The following is a 20,667-nucleotide window of genomic DNA, read 5'->3' as shown; positions in this document are numbered from 1 at the left end:
TACTAACTAGGCAGCCTCAGTGCTTTCTCGGATGCTCAGCAAAGAGAGGAGCTCAGTAACCGCATGAAAGGAAGTTCAGGGTTAGAGACATTAGAAGCTGGGATGGTTAATTTTCACTTGGCTGGGCCATGGGGTGTCCAAATATTTGGTCAAACATGATTCTGTGTTTCTTTGAGAGTGTTTTTGTATGAGAATAACATTTAAGTTGGTAGACTCAGTAAAGCAGATTGCTCTAATGTGGGTGGGCCTCACCCAATCAGTTGAAGGTCTGAATAGAACAAAAGGCTGACCCTTCTCCAAGTAGGAGACAATTCCTTCCACCTGACTGCCTTCAGACGGAAATGTTGAGGCTGGCTGGTTAGCTCAGGTGGTCAGAACGCAGCCTTAAAACACCAAGGTCATGGGTTCAGGTCCCCTTCCCGGCCAGCCACACACAAAAATTAAAAAAACCAAAGCAACAAACTGGGGCATCATGGTTGTTGAGGGGCACATATTAGATAACATGTAATAAAACACTGGGCAAACTGCTAAAAAATCTTTGTTGTTGTAAATTATAACTTTTATCTGAAGAAACCCATGAATGGCAATGGTCTTAACCGAAAGATTCTACCTATGTGACTTTGTAATAATTGAAAAGTGGAAGACCATTACTCCCACACACTACAAACATGTAACACACGCTATGTGCATGCTCACTACATAGAAACACACAGGCACACACACAAAGGCACTGACACATAAACACCTGTTCGGGGGACAAATAACAAAGCTGACTGTTTAACTGTTAAACATTTTTATTGTGCAGACTTGTAACCTTTACAGAACATGCAGGATAAAAAAGTGTAAAATATATCAGTAAGCATATAAAATTTCAGCAATCTTTTGGACCAGCAATTGATTTGCATGAGGGACTAAGCATCTATGTAGAACAGACATGTCTTGGGATACACAGTTTACAGATTGAATCACAAATCCATTTCCCAAGTGATTTTCCTCATAGAAAGATAAGAATATCTTTACACTTAAAAAGTATGCAGTATAGTACATTTTCAGTTATGTACACAGTTTAAAAGTAAAACTATGTCCATGCCAGTGTCTGTTTTAAATGCAAAAAATCAAAGTAGGTAACAGGTTGGTAATTAAAGTGTTAGGAAAACTGGAAGAGGCAAAAAAAAAAAAAAAAAAATCAAGCAGAGTTACAATAAGTGTATGAAAATAAAAATGAAAGCATAGCTGAAGATTAAAAAAAGTCCCCAAGGGCAGAATCACAAGATCATCAGGAGGAATAAAAAGCTTTCGGATGTACCAGGCAGCTTTCTGTACGACTCAGGTTTACAGGTGAAATTCCTCAGTTTAAGTTCAGAAGAATTTGAACTTTTTCCAGCAAAATTACCGCAAAATTTTATTACTGCCTCCTCCCCCATCTTATCTCTGAGCAAAGTGATGCTTGAATTAGGTCCAAAGCTCCTGGCAGGGGGAGGGGCCGTGTGTCACAGCATAACAGACAGTTGTAAGTGCCTTGCTTAGGAGGGGTCACGTTTGCAATGGCGCTGACAGTCTCACACAATGGCCTCCATTTTGACAGCCCCTCCCCGGAGGCCCACTGATCAGCTGAGAAGGGAATACAATGTTGAGCCACTCAACCACCCGGGTGATGGATTAGTTTGGAATCAGGAAAGCACGATTATTCTTGAAAATAAACGAAGCTGAATAGACATGCTGACCTCATTCAGCTGATGAGAGGCAGGGAAAGTTGGCTTCACGCCTGCCAGCCCAGAGAGGGCTCAGCCCCGTTTGTCCACTTTCATTTGTTTCAGCGGGCTAATGTCAACCATACCCGATATGAATACACATGCTACATGATCAAGCGCAGACCTGAGCTTCACTAGACTCTGTAACTCAGAGTCACAAACAAGAATGGAGAACTAGGTCATGGATTTTCTAATTTTGGTCTTCAGGGAGGCTGCTGACCTAATGAAAGTTGATGAGTTAAACCTTATTTGAAAAAGAAAATGTGAAAAACAGGAAGGCAGTTAAATCTTGTTATCTATATAATGAATATTCAGGCACAGATGGTATCATAGGATAAAATTTCAAGAAGAGTAAGGCATTAGTTGGATCATATGAATGAGGAAGAGTATGTTTTCTAACCTGTTAAAGATCACTCATCCCATTAGACCATTAAAGTGAATGGCAGTAATTCACTTACTTCTCAGAAGGTGGGAATAGAGTTTGCTTAAAATCTGCCCACATACCTGTACACTCATCGGCCAGGGCCTGGAATTTTTTCCTCACTATAAAATAACCAACATTCTAGAGTAGGCAGTTGAGGTGGTTGGTTCTTTTATTTCCTCTCTGTTCTTCATATTTCTTTCAAATTATCTTTCAACAGTATGTTCATATCTTAGCCAATAAAACGATGATTGACCCACATGCAAATAAACAAATAAGAAAAAAAGTTTAAATGGGTTTAAAAATTTCAGACTGCCAAAATAAGAGAAATGAAAAAGCTCAGAAGAGACAAATAATAGTTATGAAAACTGAGAAAGTGATTTCTTTGTTCTGAACCAAGATCATTCATTCATAAATTGTTGCTCTTCTAGCAACTTGAAACTTGAAGTTGGCACCAAGGCAATTAAAAGGTAACAGAATCAGGTGTACTTTTATCCTTGAAATGTCATTTATGTTTCTTTTTGCATGCTGATGCGCATATTGCTGAATATTTTGCCAACAGCTTCAAAGAACGGGTCACAGAAGGTGTGGACGTAGATGGAATAGACACGGCTGATGCACTGAATCTCAATCAGGAAACTCTTAATGCACGGTACAACTGCCCAGATGTGGAGAAAAGAGAGAATGGCGAAGTAAATGCCCCAGATGAGTGCCATCGGAATGCCAAAGAGGCCAGACAGCAAGCGGTAAAACCAGTATTTTGTCACGGTGAAGGTGGTGAAGCTGGCCTTCCAGATGCCATCGAAACTGTGTGTCCCTTCTGGTTCTGCAATCACATCTTCAAAGTCAATCTAAAAGGAAGAAGTGACAGAATGTGAGCACAGAATAGAAGAAAATGGAAAAAAAAATTAAAGAAAAGAACCCACTACTCAGTATATATTAGCTTTTATGTGCCAGTTCTGTGCGAAGTGCTTGAAGGTAACCAACAGCATCAGGATCACTTGGAACTTGCTGGAAACACAGATATTTGGGCTCCGCTCCTAGAGAGCTTTTCAAAAATATTAATTCCTGTATTCCATCCCCTTAGAGATCCTAATTCAATGGATTTTCTTTTTTTTAATTTTAAAAACCTCTTGAGGTGATTCTGATAATCACTGCTGAAGACAAAGTTAACCAGAATATTGCTTACAACCAAAAAAATTCTATGAAAGGGAAGTAGAACAGTAGTAAGTACTGAAAGGGCTTGTATAAAGGCCTATGGAAAATGATTCAAGCACAGGGTAAGTGGCAGGAAGCAGTGATTGAACTAGAAAACTGCTCTGTCCCCTTTAACTAATTTTCCATGTTACTTTTAGGGTTTATTTTTTTAAAAAAAATTTTTTTTTTTTTTTTTTTTAAAAGATGACCGGTAAGGGGATCTTAACCCTTGACTTGGTGTTGTCAGCACCACGCTCACCCAGTGAGCTAACCGGCCATCCCTACATGGGATCCGAACCCGTGGCCTTGGTGTTATCAGCACCACACTCTCCCGAGTGAGCCACGGGCCGGCCCCACAGGAGAACTTTTAACATGTTCTCCAGGTGTTTCTTTACCACGCCAAAGGTTGAGAACTGCTGCTCCGGGCAAAACCAAATGGATTTGACTGAATTTCTTGCCTTAAAGTAAAACCCAACAACATGGATAAAGATACAAGGCACACAGTAAAATGTATAGAGCATGACATAATTTAACTGCAGTCAAAGACAACCACCCACACAATGTTAAAGAGTAATTAGTTCATAATTGATTAATGACTTCAGATGCTGAATTAGCAGAATTACTTCAGGAAACTAGATCATTGTGAGCTGTGAGACATCAAAAAAGCCTTCATGGGGTGGTCAGATTTGAGCACGGCTTGGGAAATAGGGCATGATTTAAAGAGGAAGGAAGAAGGGACCTTGGAAAGGCTGTGAGCAAAGCCCCAGGAAAAGCAAGGGCGAGTAGAGTGGGTGTCACAGGCAGAGTAGATCTGTTTGGCTAAGCCTGGAAGGAGAGGTTGAGACCAGACTAGATATCAGTTTACATACAGTGGGGTTCTGTTGAAGGTGCTGGAGCAGGGGTGGGAGGTTTGGGGGGGGCGGTGGGAAGGCGTGCAACCCAATCAATGCAGTAGTTTATCAAGATGAATTTGACAACTGTATGCTGGAGGACAGGGGAAAGAGACTCAAGGCAAGAAGATTGTTGCTGTAACCCAAATTTGAGATGGTAGGGCCAATACTGGAAAAGTGGTCATGAAAAGAAAAGTGGTCAAAGAAGAGACAAGACAAGAAAGGATTCCAGGGACATTAACAGAAGAAGCCACAGGACTTGGTTACTTTAAGCTTTGAGCTTTGAGCTTCTGGTTTGCCTGCTAGCGAAAACAGAGGCAACATTAGGAGCAAGAAGAAAATTAGAAAGAGAAGGCAGTTAAAAAAAAGTTAACCAAAGAGAGCTTCACTTTTGAATTAAGTGAATTCAGAATAAAGTTTTGAATAACTTTTGAATAAGGACAGATACAAATATCAATGGCTCACACTTGATGAATCCTGTAGTCGTCTGTTTTGGTGGCCACTAGGAAGTAATCAAATGAGTTTGCAGTTGCATCGCACTTCATAGTTACTAGATGCTCCTGCATGCATCATCTCCCCATGATCTGGGAAGGTAGGTTTTTTGTTATTTTGCAAAAGAAGATATGGGGATTCAGAGAGGTGAAGGTGACTTGCTCAAGTCAAACACACAACAATGGTGGGGCCAGAATATAAACTTGGCCCCTTTCCTGACAGCATTCTCTTCCAGGTACATGTTCACTTAAACGATTAATTCTCAGGAGGTTTTATCCCTCTGTAATGATTTATAAAAACTAAACTGAAGCGTAGGATCAAAAACTAAATTATCAAAAGAAAGGTGGGACAGAGCCAGTTCAATTGTTTGGCAGTGGCGGCTATATGCAGGGATCTAATGCAGTTTGAAAACAAGTCGAGGACTGCCAGCAGCAATCCAGCCAAGCTCAGGATAAGGGAATGAGGACTTGGATGACTCCTTGGAGCTGCTTAGTGCCAAAGAGCCACCTTTGATTCAACACAATGAAATGTCTTCTGGAAAAAGTACATGATGCTTACAAATTTTTAAAGTTTATTTTCTAGAACGCTCTGTGTCTTGATCTATCACCCAGTGTCCTAACAGTGTAACGTGTAAAAATGATATGGTCACAATTATGTTAGTAATTTTAAATAGATTTAATGTCATTGTAACTTTTCCTTCATCCATTTAAATCTAGACTCAGAGGTAAGCATTTACTTGTGTGTTTTGAAAAGTTGTAGGAAATAATGTGGGAAATCAGACCAAGACTTTGATAAAGTTTCTACACAACTTATTTAATTGTCTATTATGGGTTGTGTTCTGACAATGCATTCTTCCTCAACATACGGACCTGTAGTTTTTCTTCATTCAACTGCAAGATACATGAATAATTTTATACTTTATTTTGTAAGAGGATTTGGTGAAGTTAAAATTGATACACTAGAGCAGGCATTATTAATCTGGGGTCAAAGGATGGCAAGGGTGGTCCACAAATGCGCTGAAATGGGTACATACATTTTGAGTGTATAATGGGAAAGGGTCCATCATTTTTATTAGAAAATAAAGTGTATTACCAAAGAAGATTAGGAAGCACTTTGCTGGAGACAGGGGAATCCTACCTATTTATATAGCAGACCTTAAGCAGGTCTGCCTTGAGATTCTTTTCCAAGGAAAGAGATAATTGTTAACATTTGTTGACTGGCTATCATGATCAGACACTGGTCTCATTTAACTCATAGCAAATCTATCTTATATTATTCCCATTTTATAGAAACAATTTGAGGTTCAGAAATGTTAATGGATTGTTTAAGTAAATAAGAGGTGGATTCGAGGTTCAAATCTGGTCTGAAAGATATTGACTCTTCAATACTGTACCTCTGTACAGAAATACTTTTCAAATTTTCTCTAAGGCAAATATAATTTTATGATTAAAAGGCACATTAATAAAAAAGAGTTTGCCAAATTTAGCCACTCTGATAACTGCAATAATTCCCACAGCTTGGTGTCTCAGGACAGTGTTATGCCATATATACAACTGGTCCTTACTAAAGATATTTATGAACATATTAGTGTATGTAAGATTTCTTGATAATAACTCTATTTTTCTAAGCATAAATATAAATACTTTCTTCAATTAACATGCTGAAAATTCTTATCCTTTCTTTTAAGTTGCTTAAAAAATTTATGGATACCGGTGTTTTCAGTGCTTTCCAGAAAACTGTTGGTATAATTTATCCTAAAACATCCAAGTGAATTTAGAGCAGGTCTCCAGGGGTGGGTAGCAACACGACAAAAACAACGCTATATAAATATATTCAGTTAGTTAGTTGCTGCTCTAGTCTTGAAAATTTAAAGTGATTTAAAAGAATACTAAAAAGTACAGCCAATTAGGTGCGGCCCACAAAAAGAAAGAAAGACAGGTTAAGGAAACACAATAGAGTCAGAAATAAAGCTTGGTTTCTCTCTGTCTCCTTTTGCATAACAGTAATATTATTAGGTTTTTGTGAGGAGAACATGAGATAATTTATATAAAGTACTAAGTACCAGTACAGAGCACAGCAGTGTAGTAAGTGCTCAGTAAATAGCAGCATTAAAAAAGCCCTTGTTCTGGATGACTGGGCTTTTTCATAGACAGGATAAGAGCAATAAGAAAAACTGTCATCTGCAAAGCAATGGTGGCTGTGAATTCAAGCCCCACCCATGGCTCAAAAAAAAAAAAATAGGCTTCCATTTGTAATCACCTTCAGCACAGCTCACCGAGCTGCAAGTCATCACTCCCATTTTGCAGATGAGGTACTGAGAGAGGTGAAGAAGTTACTCAAGGTCACACAGATGCTAAGTGGCAAAGCTGGAATTTGTTATATTTCAAGTCTGTGCTCTTTTTGCTTATGTATCCCTGGGACAATAGCCCTTCCAGTAATCTTACTTGCTTAATTCTCACTCAGATAGATCTGCTTCCTAAAACATTAGCATTTTGATTATTAAAGGAATTACTCTTGTTAATGCTTCCACTTTAAGTTAGGACATCTAGCAACTAGGGTATTTTGCATTTTTGGTACTGTTTGTACTTTTATGGCCCTGAACAGTATGTTCTCACAATCTTGGGCACCCAGCCAGAGACTCACACTCTAACTGGTAGATATGGAAACTGAGGCACAGAAGGATTAAAATGCCCCAGAAATTCTCAAGGTCCCAAGTGAATCAGTGGAAAAGCTGAAATTAGAACTTGAACTTCCTGATTCCCAGGCGTATGTCCAGCCCTGTGCTCCACACTATTTCCATAAGAACTTACATCACTCTCCCCACGTGCCTTCTCTGCCTACCCCATTCATAGCTAGGTCTCCTGTAAGCCTCTCATTGCCGTCTGAGGCCTTGACTTGAAACGTATCTTTGTGTGAGTTTAGGAGAAATGTCCTTATCACAATGTGACATGGACATTTCTGTACATCTATCTGGGGTGAAGAAAGCTGGAAGGAATGCTTAAAATAATCCTCATACGTTTTGACGTGTATTCAGAATGAACTGAACCCAATGAAGCTCTGTTAAATGATATCATTCCATTTAAGGCACAGTTGCTTCAGCAGATTCATAGCTATTTAAAGCTAAAGGGATTCTTAAAGAAATGGAGTCCCATTTGAGATACAGAAATTGATGACCAAAGAGGTCAGGAGACAGGACAAAGGAGACCTTCCCATTTAATGGCAGATACAGGATTGGAACTCAGACTTAGGAGCTCTCCCAAGCTCTTCACCACTGCCTGCTATCTGCTCACCTCCTCAGTGGCTCTGGCCAATGCAAAAGGCAGCTAGACTTGCATCTGAACTTAAACACTGCCTTGCTCTCAAGAGGTCCTGCAGGTCTATTTGTTGAGTGGAATGATGGTGCCTCTTTCTGACAATCCTTAATGTGTTCATTGTTCACATGTGGCATCAATCTGATTTATCTCCCATCAAAACAATTACTCCTCAGTCCCATTCCTAGGGGACTCACTCCACTTACCCCTCTCACAGGGCTCATCTTGCTTGGAGCAGTGCTTTATCTGCTCACTTAGATTTGGAAAAGAACAAGAACTAGAAATTTTCTTAACAAACAAAGCAAAACAAAAGAAAACAAGAGGTGTAGGTGCCATTTAGTTTCTTAGAAGGGGATGCCTCAGAGGAGGCTGAGCTACTCCTCCAAGAACGGATTTTCTTTTCTGTAATCTATGAACAATTTGCTCTTCTGGCAAGAATCACCATGCATACCTAAACATCAAAGGCATAAGTATGCATCACTGACATTTCTGTGTCTTTATAGATGCTTTATAAAGAGTAAACAGTTTATATTACTAGATTTTTATAAATGACGTTAAATACCTTTGCACAGCATTGGCTTATGATGCTATAATTTCAAAAAATAAGTTAACAAAAATCTAGCAGCAGATGTCAAGAAAAGCAATCTGTCTTTTTGTGTTTTGATAATACTTGGCTAATACAAAAAATTTCTTCCTGTTAAATGTATCTGAAGGCAATATTTTAACAACAGTTTATATGTACACAGGATTTAAAAAGCATGGGATTATTTTTTGTATCAAAATCTGGACATTTTATTTCTGAAAAAGGAATTTTCAAGAAAAAAACTTTAATTACATTTGGGATTTTATACGCAATGATGCTTACACATTCCTTTCCTATAGGAAAATATCTTTTTAGGTTGTTAGTGAAATTGTGATTGTATTCAATTTATAGAACTCATAAAAAACTGGATAGTGCGCCGCTTGAGAAGCGCGGCGGCGCTCCTGCCCGAGGGTTTGGATCCCACATACAGACCGGTTCCCGCTCACTGGCTGAGCGAGGTGCGGGAGCAGCACCGAGGGTTGCGATCCCGTTGCCGGACACGGAAAAAGACAAAAGACAAAAAAAAAAAAAAAAAAAGAACTCATAAAAAACAATATACCAGATGTTTATAGAAGACTTATCTGTTGACTACCAAACATTCACCGTCCCACTTCTCTGCCAACATAATCCTAATTTATACAGGTAATAGAAATAATCCTTTGATCTCAGAGATAAGACATGGTTGGTTTAGATTTGCCATGGTAATGCTAGTCTTCTTGGTGAGTGATTGGTTTAGGGTAGACATGTGACTGAGTTCTGGATGATGACATCTAAGCAAGACTTCAGGGAAAGCTGTATGTTCCTTATGAAAAGTGACAGAGGCATATGGCATGGCCCTTTGTTTGTCCCTTTCATCCTGCTCAGAATATTATGTGTTGAAGTCATCTTGTGACCATGAGGTGACATGCATTATTAAAAGGCCAAGTAAATAGAAAAGATACTGCTTTTGACATTATCAAGCTATGAAAAGTGTCAGCAGCTGCCCACTCTGGACTTCTCCTTATATGCCACATATATACCTGTATTTTTAAAGCACAGCTGTGCAGGTTTTCAGTTACCTGTAGCAGAAAGCATTCCTAAAACACTCTTTGCTATTATAGGTGCACATCTCCTCATTTAGAATCATGAGTTCATTTTCTGAACTCAGCATATCCTTCCATTACTACTAGACTCTAATCCCATAATACCTTGCCTAACCTGTATGAGAAAAGGTTTGCTCTATACTAACATTGGCTTTAGCAAAGCATAAATAGGATGATCAATTGACTATGAAAGAAACAAATTAGTTGGGCCGGCCCGGTGGCGCACTGGATAGTGCGCCGCTTGGGAAGCGCGGCGGCGCTCCCGTCCGAGGGTTCGGATCCCACATACAGACCGGCTCCCGCTCACTGGCTGAGCGAGGCGCGGGAGCAACACCGAGGCTTGCGATCCCGTTGCCGGTCCCGGTCCGGTACGGGGGCAACACTGAGGGTTGCGATCCGTTGCCGGACACGGAAAAAAGACAAAAGACACAAAAAAAAAAAAAAAAAGAAAGAAACAAATTAGTTGGGCCGGCCCGGTGGCGCACTGGATAGTGCGCCGCTTGGGAAGCGCGGCGGCGCTCCCGTCCGAGGGTTCGGATCCCACATACAGACCGGCTCCCGCTCACTGGCTGAGCGAGGCGCGGGAGCAACACCGAGGCTTGCGATCCCGTTGCCGGTCCCGGTCCGGTACGGGGGCAACACTGAGGGTTGCGATCCGTTGCCGGACACGGAAAAAAGACAAAAGACAAAAAAAAAAAAAAAAAAGAAAGAAACAAATTAGTATATTTTTTCACCTAGAAAATCACATTGAGATGTGACAGACAGCATCCAGGATGGCTCTCAGTGATCTCCTTTCCTGGTGTTAATGCTCTTGTGTGATGCCCTCCCCTTGAATGCAGGCTGGACTTTGTGACTTACTTCTAAATAATAAAACATGGCAAAAGTGATGAGATGTCACTTCCAAGATGAGGTCACAAAAGACTGTGACATCTGCCTTGCTTGCCTTCTTGCTATCTCACCTGCTTGCTCTGCTGGAAGCCAGCTGCCACATTGTGAGTTGCCCTGTGGAGAGGCCCATGTGGAAAGGAACTGATAGAGGCCTCTGGCCAACAACCACTGAGACACTGAGGCCCTCAGTCCAACAGTCTGAGAGGAACTCAATTCTACCACCAGTCATGCAAGTGAGCTTGGACGTGGCTTCTCCCCCAGCTTGACCTTGAGAGGATTCTAGCCTTGACACCTTGATTGCAGCCTGTAACAGACCCTGATCAGAACCACTCAGCCAAGTGACACTTTGATTCCTGACATACAGAAACTGTGAGGTGATAAATGTTCATTGTTCTAAGCTACTAAATTTTGGGGGTAATTTGTTATGCAGCTATAGACAACTAATACAATTCCAAAACAAACCATTCTTATTTTGATTATCATTTATTTTCTATATTATTGCTCTTTTCTATTAGACAATTCAATTTTCACCCTTATAGAAAAATGTGTATAGTGAATGTCTATCAAATGCCCTGGAATTTGGTCCTGGGGCAAAGTCCAAAAATATATGAGAAGGAAATACAGCATTTACAGCTTTCTAGAACTCAAGCCAAACAGAATATTAAAAAAAAATTTAGGCTATTGGTAGCATTTGGGTAGCACTATCAGCCCATATGTTAAAGTGGCTTGGATTTATAACCAGGTGTGCAACAAAGACTAAGGGCCAGCTCTGCCTAGAAAACTGATAACCAAACTAGACTTGAATATAATACTCCTGAATGCACTGGTGTAGGGTTCTCATTCTCAGGAGTTCTCTGCAGGGGTAGTGTTGCAAAAGAATCAGCTGGGGAAGGTGCTTGTTAAAATGCAGATTCTCTGGCTGCATTTCAGACTTAGATCAGACTCTCTGGGGTGGATTCTGGGATCTGTAGTTTTAACAAGATCTCTACCCTTTTCTCATGCAAAAGACTATGCTAGTGTATGCCATGTCCCTATGGATTTAATGACGGCTCCTTTTTGCCACACCACTCTTTCCCCACCATGCCTAACAGCCTAGTTTGTCCCCTGCTTCTTTCTGAGAGCTTCGCATGTGCTGGATGGAATCTGGACACTGCTGGATAGATGAATGGAAATACTCTTTGAAAGCTTTTCCTAATTTAAACCTATAAATATGTGTTTTTGGATAAGGATAAATGCCCATTATTTATTATGAAAAACACACAGACATAGGAATCTTGATTCATTTTCATTATTCTAAACACAGTATAAACAGACACATGTTTTAAAAAATCAAATGCATACTTCTAAAATCCTGATGTACGTAGCAAACCCAGTCGTACAGAGCGAGAGTTTACACAAAATTGCTTTGCTCTTCCTTGCTCCCACACATATTTCCAATGTGTTGGGCTGCCTTTGAAGTCGATGGAATAAATGTTGTGCATGAGTGTGTGGGTACGGAGGGGATTGAGAAATAGCACAGATAAATGTTACCAGAACACAGGAACTTTGCTCTGATACCCATGTGTTTTCTCAGGGGCATGCTTTACAGGGCCAAACTGGCACCACTGGGGGAAAGGCTACTGGGCTCTTGCAGCTCCTACTGAAAACAGGAGGTCTGGATTGTATTGTACATGCCTGCCATTGTGGATTCCAGGGGCATCCACCCACAGCCCGAGGAAAAATGTAAACTTTGGGTAGGAACATGGATTTGTGCTCCTGGGCTTGGACGTTGGTACCCTTGGAGGGGCAGATACGAGGCAACTTCCTCTTGCAAAGTGAATCTTGAGGAGGAAGGGAGAGGGCTGCATTGCTAACCAGGGTTTCAAACTGCAAGAGGGTATTTATCTACCTCTGAGTGGGTGAAGAGGGTTGGGGAGTGGGACGGCACAGAGGAGACCTGCAGTCCCTGGCCTAGGCTTCCGGCACTGACTCTATAGCCTCTCCCTTTGGAGTGACCTCCTCTTATTGCTTCCCAATCGTTACAGTGGCCGCACAATGGTATCTTACGTTCACAGTGCCCTATTTCACCCATGTGCTTCTCTTCACAAGCTTGTGAAGTTCTAGCTTATCTTCATAACAAGAATAGTAAAGTCTTTTATTTCCCCTCTAAGGAAAGGTCACTTTAATAAGCGACTGGACAAAGACCAGGACTTAGGTCAGGGTCTGTGTCTGTTGCAACCATCCTGGTATACTTCCTAATACCTAGTAGCACTATGCAAATACTAATTAGCAAGTTAATATTTCTTCAATAGGTATAATGGTTTAAAGGAGCTATAAATGTCCATTGAAAGGATATAGGCATACATAACATTTTTTCTAACTGTAGTATTATCTCTTATGAGTTCTTTGCATGGTATTGCAAGTGCACTCTTATCTATTTGCTTATTTTTTTGGCATTCCTTTAATTCCAAATGATCTTTTTATTCACTATAGCTGTATGATACCTTGATCATTCTCAAAATGAAATGGAGGTTGACTATTGTTTAGGTGACTTGGACAGCATAGAATGCCCACGAAGGGGCAATTCAAGGTCAGAAGCTTTCATCCTTATTAAAGAAAACAATTTAGAAAATATAGACTAAAGCATGTGTTTTGCTTGCTTGGGTTTTCTCCCAGTGGCCTGAATAACTTCAGTTGTGTAGACCTGGCCCTAAAGCAGGGGGCATGTGCTAAACTGTGATGAGGAGGGGTCTCAGGGAGGAAGCAGGAGAATCAGCCTGGCCCAGCCCTGGGGGAAGAGACGGGAGAGGAGAGTGATTTTGTCCTTTGGTGCCTCTAGCCTCCACTTTTCCTCCTGTTTTTGTGTGTGTGCGCACACACATGTCCCCAGCGTGGGAAAGGAGGTAACTTGTGTAGATGTTCCTTCACTCACAGGGGGTTACGTCCCTGTCATAAATTGGAAATATTGTAAATTAAAATTATGTTTTTGATGTAAGGTATTTCCAATTTACGATGCATTTATCAGGATGTAATCCTATCAAGGAGCATACTGAGTGCCTGTGCTTTCACACCATCATAGAGTAGAAAAACCATAGATCCGAACATAGTAAATTGGACACCGTCTGTACTGAATTTAGGTGACCGTGTTTTCTTTCTTGGCAGGGGTGGGAGAGATGTACAGAGCAAGCGGACCACCATCTCCAGTTGTCCTTTGTGTGTCAGTGGGCTGCAGGCAGTGGTGCAGTGATATATTCCCAGGCAGGAGATGTTTACAGAGGTCTTGAAATAGCAGTAATTTACGTTATATAGTAATATGTGCTTAAACATCGTTTCACATCACATCCTGTATGTGAGGACCTGCAAGGCAGGTGTTATTTTCCCCACTTTACAGATTGGGAGACTGAGCCTTAGGGAGACTGTAATCAGTGACTGGACCAAACCCAGGACTTGGGTCTCTGAGTTCCTCATTCCTTTCTCCCTCCTTCACACCAGCCTCTATAACCCCACACCAAATTCCTTGTTCTGTTTATGCAGCCCTGCTCATCCAAACAGAGACACGCAGGAATTTCTGAAGCCACAGGCTTTGGCTGCTTTCTGTTGCCCACACCCATACTTCCCATCCAAAGCGATAACTCATAATAACTCAGTGAATAACCGTTTCCACCAAGGAAAGGGTATGTAGTCTGAGCAAGAGGATGTGGCTGCTTCTTTCTGCTCTCAAACCTGTACTTTCACCATTACTCTCGCCTGCCAGTGACCTAACTCTTCTCTGGCCAGGACCCCTGGGTCACTTGACTGACCACTGGATACCAGGGTCTCCACAGCCTTGTCATCTCTTCTGACTTCTTCTGGTTTACCATAACCTTGTAGTTTCCCCTTATGCCATTCCTTTAGGGCCAATGGTTCTCAAACATTAGCATACTCGAGAATTTTCTCAATTATGTAGATTCATGGGCCTTGAGATTCTGAATCAGTGGTCTGAGGGGTTCAGGTATCTGTATCCTCCTTTCCCCCATTTTGATGGAGATGGTCTGGGGAGGACAGTTTGAGAAACAAAAGCTGCCTTGGACTTCATTCTCTGCTAGGCAAGAGGAGCTGAAAAATCCAACACTCAGATCTGAATGAGTCTGATTAACCCCTTACTATGTTGCTTTTGAAAGACACTTTTGAAAGGCAATGTGGTGCCCTGGTTAATAGCATGGAGACGGGGTTTAAATCTCTGCTCTGCAGCAGTGTTATCTCATATAAATACGAAACCTCTCTGTGCCGTAGTTTCTTATCTTCAAAATGAGGATATGATAGTACCTACCACATAGGGTTGTTCTGGGTATTACGTGACTTAACTTATGTGAAATGTTTAGGACAGTGCCTGCTACGTCTGGAGCTACATCAGGAACTCTGGCTCAGATGCCCCAACCAGGAGAAGTAGGAAAATGTCAGGGACTTCAGTAAAAGTATGGGGAAGATGGAGGAGATATTTTGGAAAAGGAGAAACTTTTGGCATTCTTGAAATGATTCCATGTAGGTGGCTGCTTATTTTGCATTTTGCCATTGAGTGAGCAAGAGAAATCAGCTCATCTCTAGCAAGTCTATTAGCCTCCTGAAGTTTATTACCAAGAAGCAGAGAGTGGCCAGATATGCCCTGGGGGAGAAGATGCCCCAGCTGGCTGAGTGCAGGATGTGTCAGAGAAAGTTGCACCAATACCAAGTATATGGAACTCTTTTTGCTTTGTATTAATTTCTTTTTATCTTATTCTTCCTTTCCTTTTGTTTGAAGGCAACCATCAGGTTTTTCCATCTTTTTAGGAGAAAGTATGAAACATTCTGGGGTTATTACACTGAAAATTTAAGCTAATCTCCCTGCTCTGATAACAAAGATATTTTCTATCTTTTTATTTTTATATTCCTGTTTAACATCCTCTTATGCATCGAATTGTGTCTCTCCTTCCCCCCAAATCCCCAGGACTTCAGAATGTGACCTTATTTGGATACAGTGTCATTGCAGATGTAATTAGTTAAGATGTGCTCATACTGGAGTACGTAGGGCCGCTCATCCAATATGACTGGCACCCTTATAAGCAGACGGCCATGTGAAAATGAGACAGAATATGGCTGGGCCTGTGAACCAAACTGACTCCATTTTCCCTGCAGAGGATACTTTGTTACTTTTCTACTCCTCAGTCATGAGACTCCTCTATGATGCATGATTATCCCATGGCCTGCCCCGATTTTTTAAAAAAAACAAAACTGAGATAAGAGGGGAACAGATATTCCCTAAGTTGCAAGATACTCACTGAGGCTTGTTTCCTATAACTGTAAAAATTAAATTACAGATTAACCTTCAGATCCCTTTAGGAGTTCCTGCATGCACACAAAGCTTCCAGGTGACCACTACAATTACCCTCCTGGGGTGATGATAATGAACAACACCGTCATCTTGGACCTACCGAGCAGGCAGGCACCAGGACCAAAGCCTTAACTGAGCATGTGCCCATGACACAACCAGGAAGAACAGAATGGACCACCTCCAGAGGTGTGGAATGATGACACTGGCCTGCACTCCTGAACGCTTTTCCCTACAAAGGACCCTGAATAGCTCTTAGGAGATAGACTAATGAGCCTCTTTTAATAAAAGAGGTTGCTTTACTTTACTGCTGGGTGCATCGTTCATTTCCATGACTTTGGGACCCAAGAGCCTAATTTGGTAACAAAAACACACAGGGAGAAGGCCATGTGACAATGGAGGCAGGGATTGGAGTTATGCAGCTGCAATCCCAGGAGGGCCAAAAAGATTTCCAGCAAGCACCGGATGGAGCATGGCCCTTCTGAAACCTTGATTTTGGATTTCTAACCTCCAGAACTGTGAGAGAGATTTCTGTTGCTTTAAACCACTCAGTTTGTGATACTTTGTTAGGACACTCTAGGAAACACATAGACATGCCCTTTGAAGTCTCTAAAATCTATCCTCACTGATAGGTATGAAAACATTCTGGAATCCTCAAATCACTGACAGGAGTGATTTGGGGGTTCCAGAGTGTTTTCATATCTCTTCATGGAGGCTGCCCACCCTTTCTTATGGGAATCCCAGGTGGGAACCTAAAACCACACTTGGTGCACTGAAGAACAGCTGGCTGCGAGCGTTCTTCAGGAGGCTGGAGTGTCGGTGTGGCCTCACATTTTCATTATCAGGAAAAACATCTAGTTGCATGTGGTTCAGTACAAAGCAACCTGCACATCTCTTGATTCCTTTTTTTCTCCTCAGTCTTCTGGTGTCGATTTGGTGGTGCTTGTTGATGCTGAGTGTCACCAAACAAGTCAGATAAAACAGTGAACAGTGTGAAAATAGGTCAAGCAAGGGCCAGCGATAGGAGCGTGGAGTCTGGGTGTTAGCGAACTTGAACAGAGAGGAGCAACGTCTCAGGGGCACTTATGTTTGCCATCTTGAGGAGAAACAACTACAACCCTTCAAAATGTTGAAAGTTCTATCCCAAATAGAAAATACTGCTTCATTTAATGCATGGAAATTATATCGTATCCAAACATGCAATTATAGGGATTCATCCATAGGCCTGGTTTGCTCACTAAATTCTGTGTTTACACTTAGGAGTTTATTATTCTTTAACCTTCTGGGCGTGTCATGGAGCAGATATGAATGATTACGGCACTAAAGAAGATAAAAGCTCTTTCTGTCCTATCAAAGACACAAGGAACGGAAATGTCTTCACCATTTCCACGCTACCCATTGGTCTGCGAACACGTTTGTTTTAACCACAGCTTTCTAAACACTATTAACTTCATTTCAGTTTCTACAATACACTTCCTGATGGCAGGGGATGTTTCCTACCATTCAGTTAAGTCAAAAGAGGGTTACTAATAGCTTTTCTTACGTCACTGCTGGAGTATTTTTCCCTCCAGTGCTTTGAGTCTGTTTATTAAACAAATAGAAAATGAATGAAATAAATCTCTGCAGGTTTGAACACTGCTTGGTAAGTGAGAAAAAGATTATACACCAGGGTTCTTGCAAGGTCTAAGCAAGGATAATCGCAGCCCATTATATAGAATTGTTTGACACTCTGTGGTTGTCACGACACGGTCTCCAAGCTCAACAACAGGGTTTCTCCACCTGGGATCTACTGGCAATTTGGACCTGATAATTCTTTGTTGTTGGGGTGGAGTGGGGGCTCTGTCCTATGCACTGTGGTATGATTATCAGCATCCCTGTTATCTACTCAATAGATGCTAGGAGCATCCCCCACATTGTGACAACTAAACATGTCTCCAGACATTGCCAAATATCCCCTGGCAGGAGAGGCTAAATGGGCCCTGGTTTAGAACCACTGTTCTAGAAAATCAATTGAAGTTTAAGAATATTTATAGCTTAGAATGCTTGCTTATTTATTTATTTTTTAAACTTTAATTTTTTCATTGTACATATTTATGGAGTACAGCTTGTTCTTTCAATACACGCATATAAGGTATAACAATCCAATCAGAATAGCTAGCATATCTGTCACCTAAACACTTACCATTTCTTTGTGATTATAACATTCAAGGTCCTTTTATTCTGGCTATCTTGAAATATACAATACAATATTATTAGCTATTGTCATCCTAGGGCACCAGAACACATTCTTCCCATCCAACTAACTGTATCTTTGTGACTTTGCACCTGTCTACCAACCTTTCCCTGCTCCCCCTCCCGCCTCCCTTTCCCTGCCTCTGATAACGACTATTCTACTCTCTATTTCTCTTTTTAATTTATTTTTCTTAATTGATCCATGATAATTATATACATTTAGGGAGTACAATATGATATTTGAGTATATTTTTACTGTGTGCAATGATCATATCAGGGTGGTTAGTATGTTCATCACCTCAAACATTGGTCACTTTTTTGTGTTAGGAACATTCAACATTATCTTGACTAGCTATAGTGCTTTTCTGTTAACTGCACTCTCCAGTGTTACTATAGACCCCTAGATCCCCATCATCCCTCTCCCCCTCCAGTCTCTTGTACCAACTATTCTACTCTCTACTTCTATGAGATCAACTTTGTAAGCTTCTACATATGAGTGAGAACATGTGGTATTTCTGTCTGTGCCTGGCTTATTTCACTTAACATAATTTCCTCAAGCTCACCCATGTTGCTGCAAATGGCAGAATTTCATTCTTTTTTATGGCTGAGTTGTATTCCATTGTATATATATGTATATACCACATTTTCTTTATCTAATCCTCTGTGGAAGGACATTTAGGTTGGTTCCAACTCCTGGCTATTGTGAGTAGAGCTGCAATAAACTTGGGAATGCAGGTATTCCTTTGACTTGTTGATTTCCATTCCTTTGGATATATATCCAGTAGAGAGATTGCTGGATTGTATGGTAGTTTTATCTGTGGTTTGAGAAATCTCCATATTGTTTTCCATAGTGGCTGTACTAATTTACATTCCCACCAACAATGTATAAGAGTTCCCCTTTCTCTGTATCCTCACCAGCATTTGCTATTTTTTGTCTTTTTGATAATAGCCATTCTGAGGTGAGATGATATCTCATTTTGATTTGCGTTTCCCTGATGATTATCAATGTTCAGCATTTCTCATATGCCTGTATGCCATTTGTATGTCTTTTTTCAAAAAAATGTCTATTCGGTTTCTTTGCCCATTTTTTAATCCAATTATTTGTTTTTTTTTTACTATTGGTTGTTTTAGTTCTTTGTATAATCTGGATATTAATCCCTTGTCAAATGCATAGTTTGCAAATATTTTCTCCCATTGGTTGAATATTTTCTCTGTTTTGATTGTTTCCTTGTCTATGCAGAGCCTTTTAGTTTGATATAATCCCATTTGCTAATTTTTTGCTTCTGTTCCCTGTGCTTCTGAAGTATTATTCATACAGTCTTTGCTCCAACTTAACTTCTGAAGTGTTTTCCCTGTGTTTTTATCTAGTAGTTCCATAGATTTGGGTCTTACATTTAAGTATTTAATCCATTTTGAGTTGATTTTGGTATATGGTGAGAGATAGGGGTCAAGTTTCATGCTTCTGCATATGGATCTCCAATTTTCCGAGCAACATTTATTGACTAGACTGTCCCTTTCCCAGTGCATGTTCTTGGTTCCTTTGTCAAAAATCAGTTGGCTGTTAGTAAGTGGATATATTTCTGAATTCTCCATTCTGTTCCATTGGTTTATTTGTCTATTTTTCTGTGCCAGTACTATGCTGTTTTGATTACTATAGCTTTGTAGTATATTTTGAAGTCAGGGAAAGTGATACCTCCCCTGCTTTGGTTTTTTTGCTCAGGATAACATTGGCTCTTGTTGTCCCATATAAATTTTTGAGTGGTTCTTTCTGTTTCTGTGAAGTTGCCATTGGTAGTTTGATGGGAATTGCATTGAATCTGTAGATTGCCTTGGGTAGTATGGTCATTTTGATGATATTGATTCTTCCAATCCATGAGCATGGGATGTCTTTCCACTTTTTCATGCCTTAAAGAATTTCTTTAATCAATGTTCTTATAGTTTCCATTGCAGAGATCTTTCACCTCCTTGGTTAAATTTATTCTCGGGTATTTTATTTTATTTTATTGTTGTTGCTATTATAAATGGGATAGTTTTCTTGATTTCTTTTCCTGCTAGTTCACTGTCAGTGTATACAAATGCTACAGGATTTTGTATGTTGATTTTGCATCTTGCAACTTTACTGAATTTTTAAATCAGGCCTAGGAGATTTTTGGTGGAGTCTTTAGGTATCTCTCTATATAAAATCATGTCATCTGCAAACAAGGACAACTTGACTTCTTCCTTTCCAATTTGGATGCCCTTTATTTCTTTCTTTTGCCTAATTGCTCTGGCTAGGACTCCAGTACTATGTTGAAAAGAAGTGGTGAGAGTGGGCATCCTTGTCTTGTTCCAGTTCTTAGGGGGAAAGCTTTCAGTTTTTCCCCATTTGATGTGATGTTAGTTGTGGGTTAGTCACACATAGGCTTTATTGTATTAAGGTACTTTTCTTCTACACCTAATTTGTGGAGAGTCTTTAACAGGAAGGAATGTTGAATTTAATCAAATATTTTTTCTGCAT

General features: G+C 40.5%; 1 protein-coding gene across 3 annotated transcripts in view; it reads right to left on the bottom strand.

Annotated features, from left to right (window-relative positions):
• Nucleotides 1-776: 776 nt before the first annotated feature.
• CAV1 (caveolin 1, caveolae protein, 22kDa) overlaps nt 777-20,667 on the bottom strand; it is a 45,027-nt gene continuing 25,136 nt past the window's right edge. For all 3 annotated transcript variants that reach the window (XM_008580971.1, XM_008580986.1, XM_008580979.1), the window contains exon 3: nt 777-3,023. In XM_008580971.1, coding sequence (XP_008579193.1) covers nt 2,682-3,023 — 342 coding nt within the window. In that variant the 3' untranslated portion in view covers nt 777-2,681. The remainder of the gene's footprint in view (nt 3,024-20,667) is intronic.

This window comes from Galeopterus variegatus, unplaced genomic scaffold, assembly GCF_000696425.1.
Source record: "Galeopterus variegatus unplaced genomic scaffold, G_variegatus-3.0.2 Scaffold89, whole genome shotgun sequence".
Taxonomy (NCBI): Eukaryota; Metazoa; Chordata; class Mammalia; order Dermoptera; family Cynocephalidae; genus Galeopterus; species Galeopterus variegatus.
Note: the sequence above shows the minus strand (reverse complement) of the source record. Positions and strands in the feature narration are given on the sequence as shown.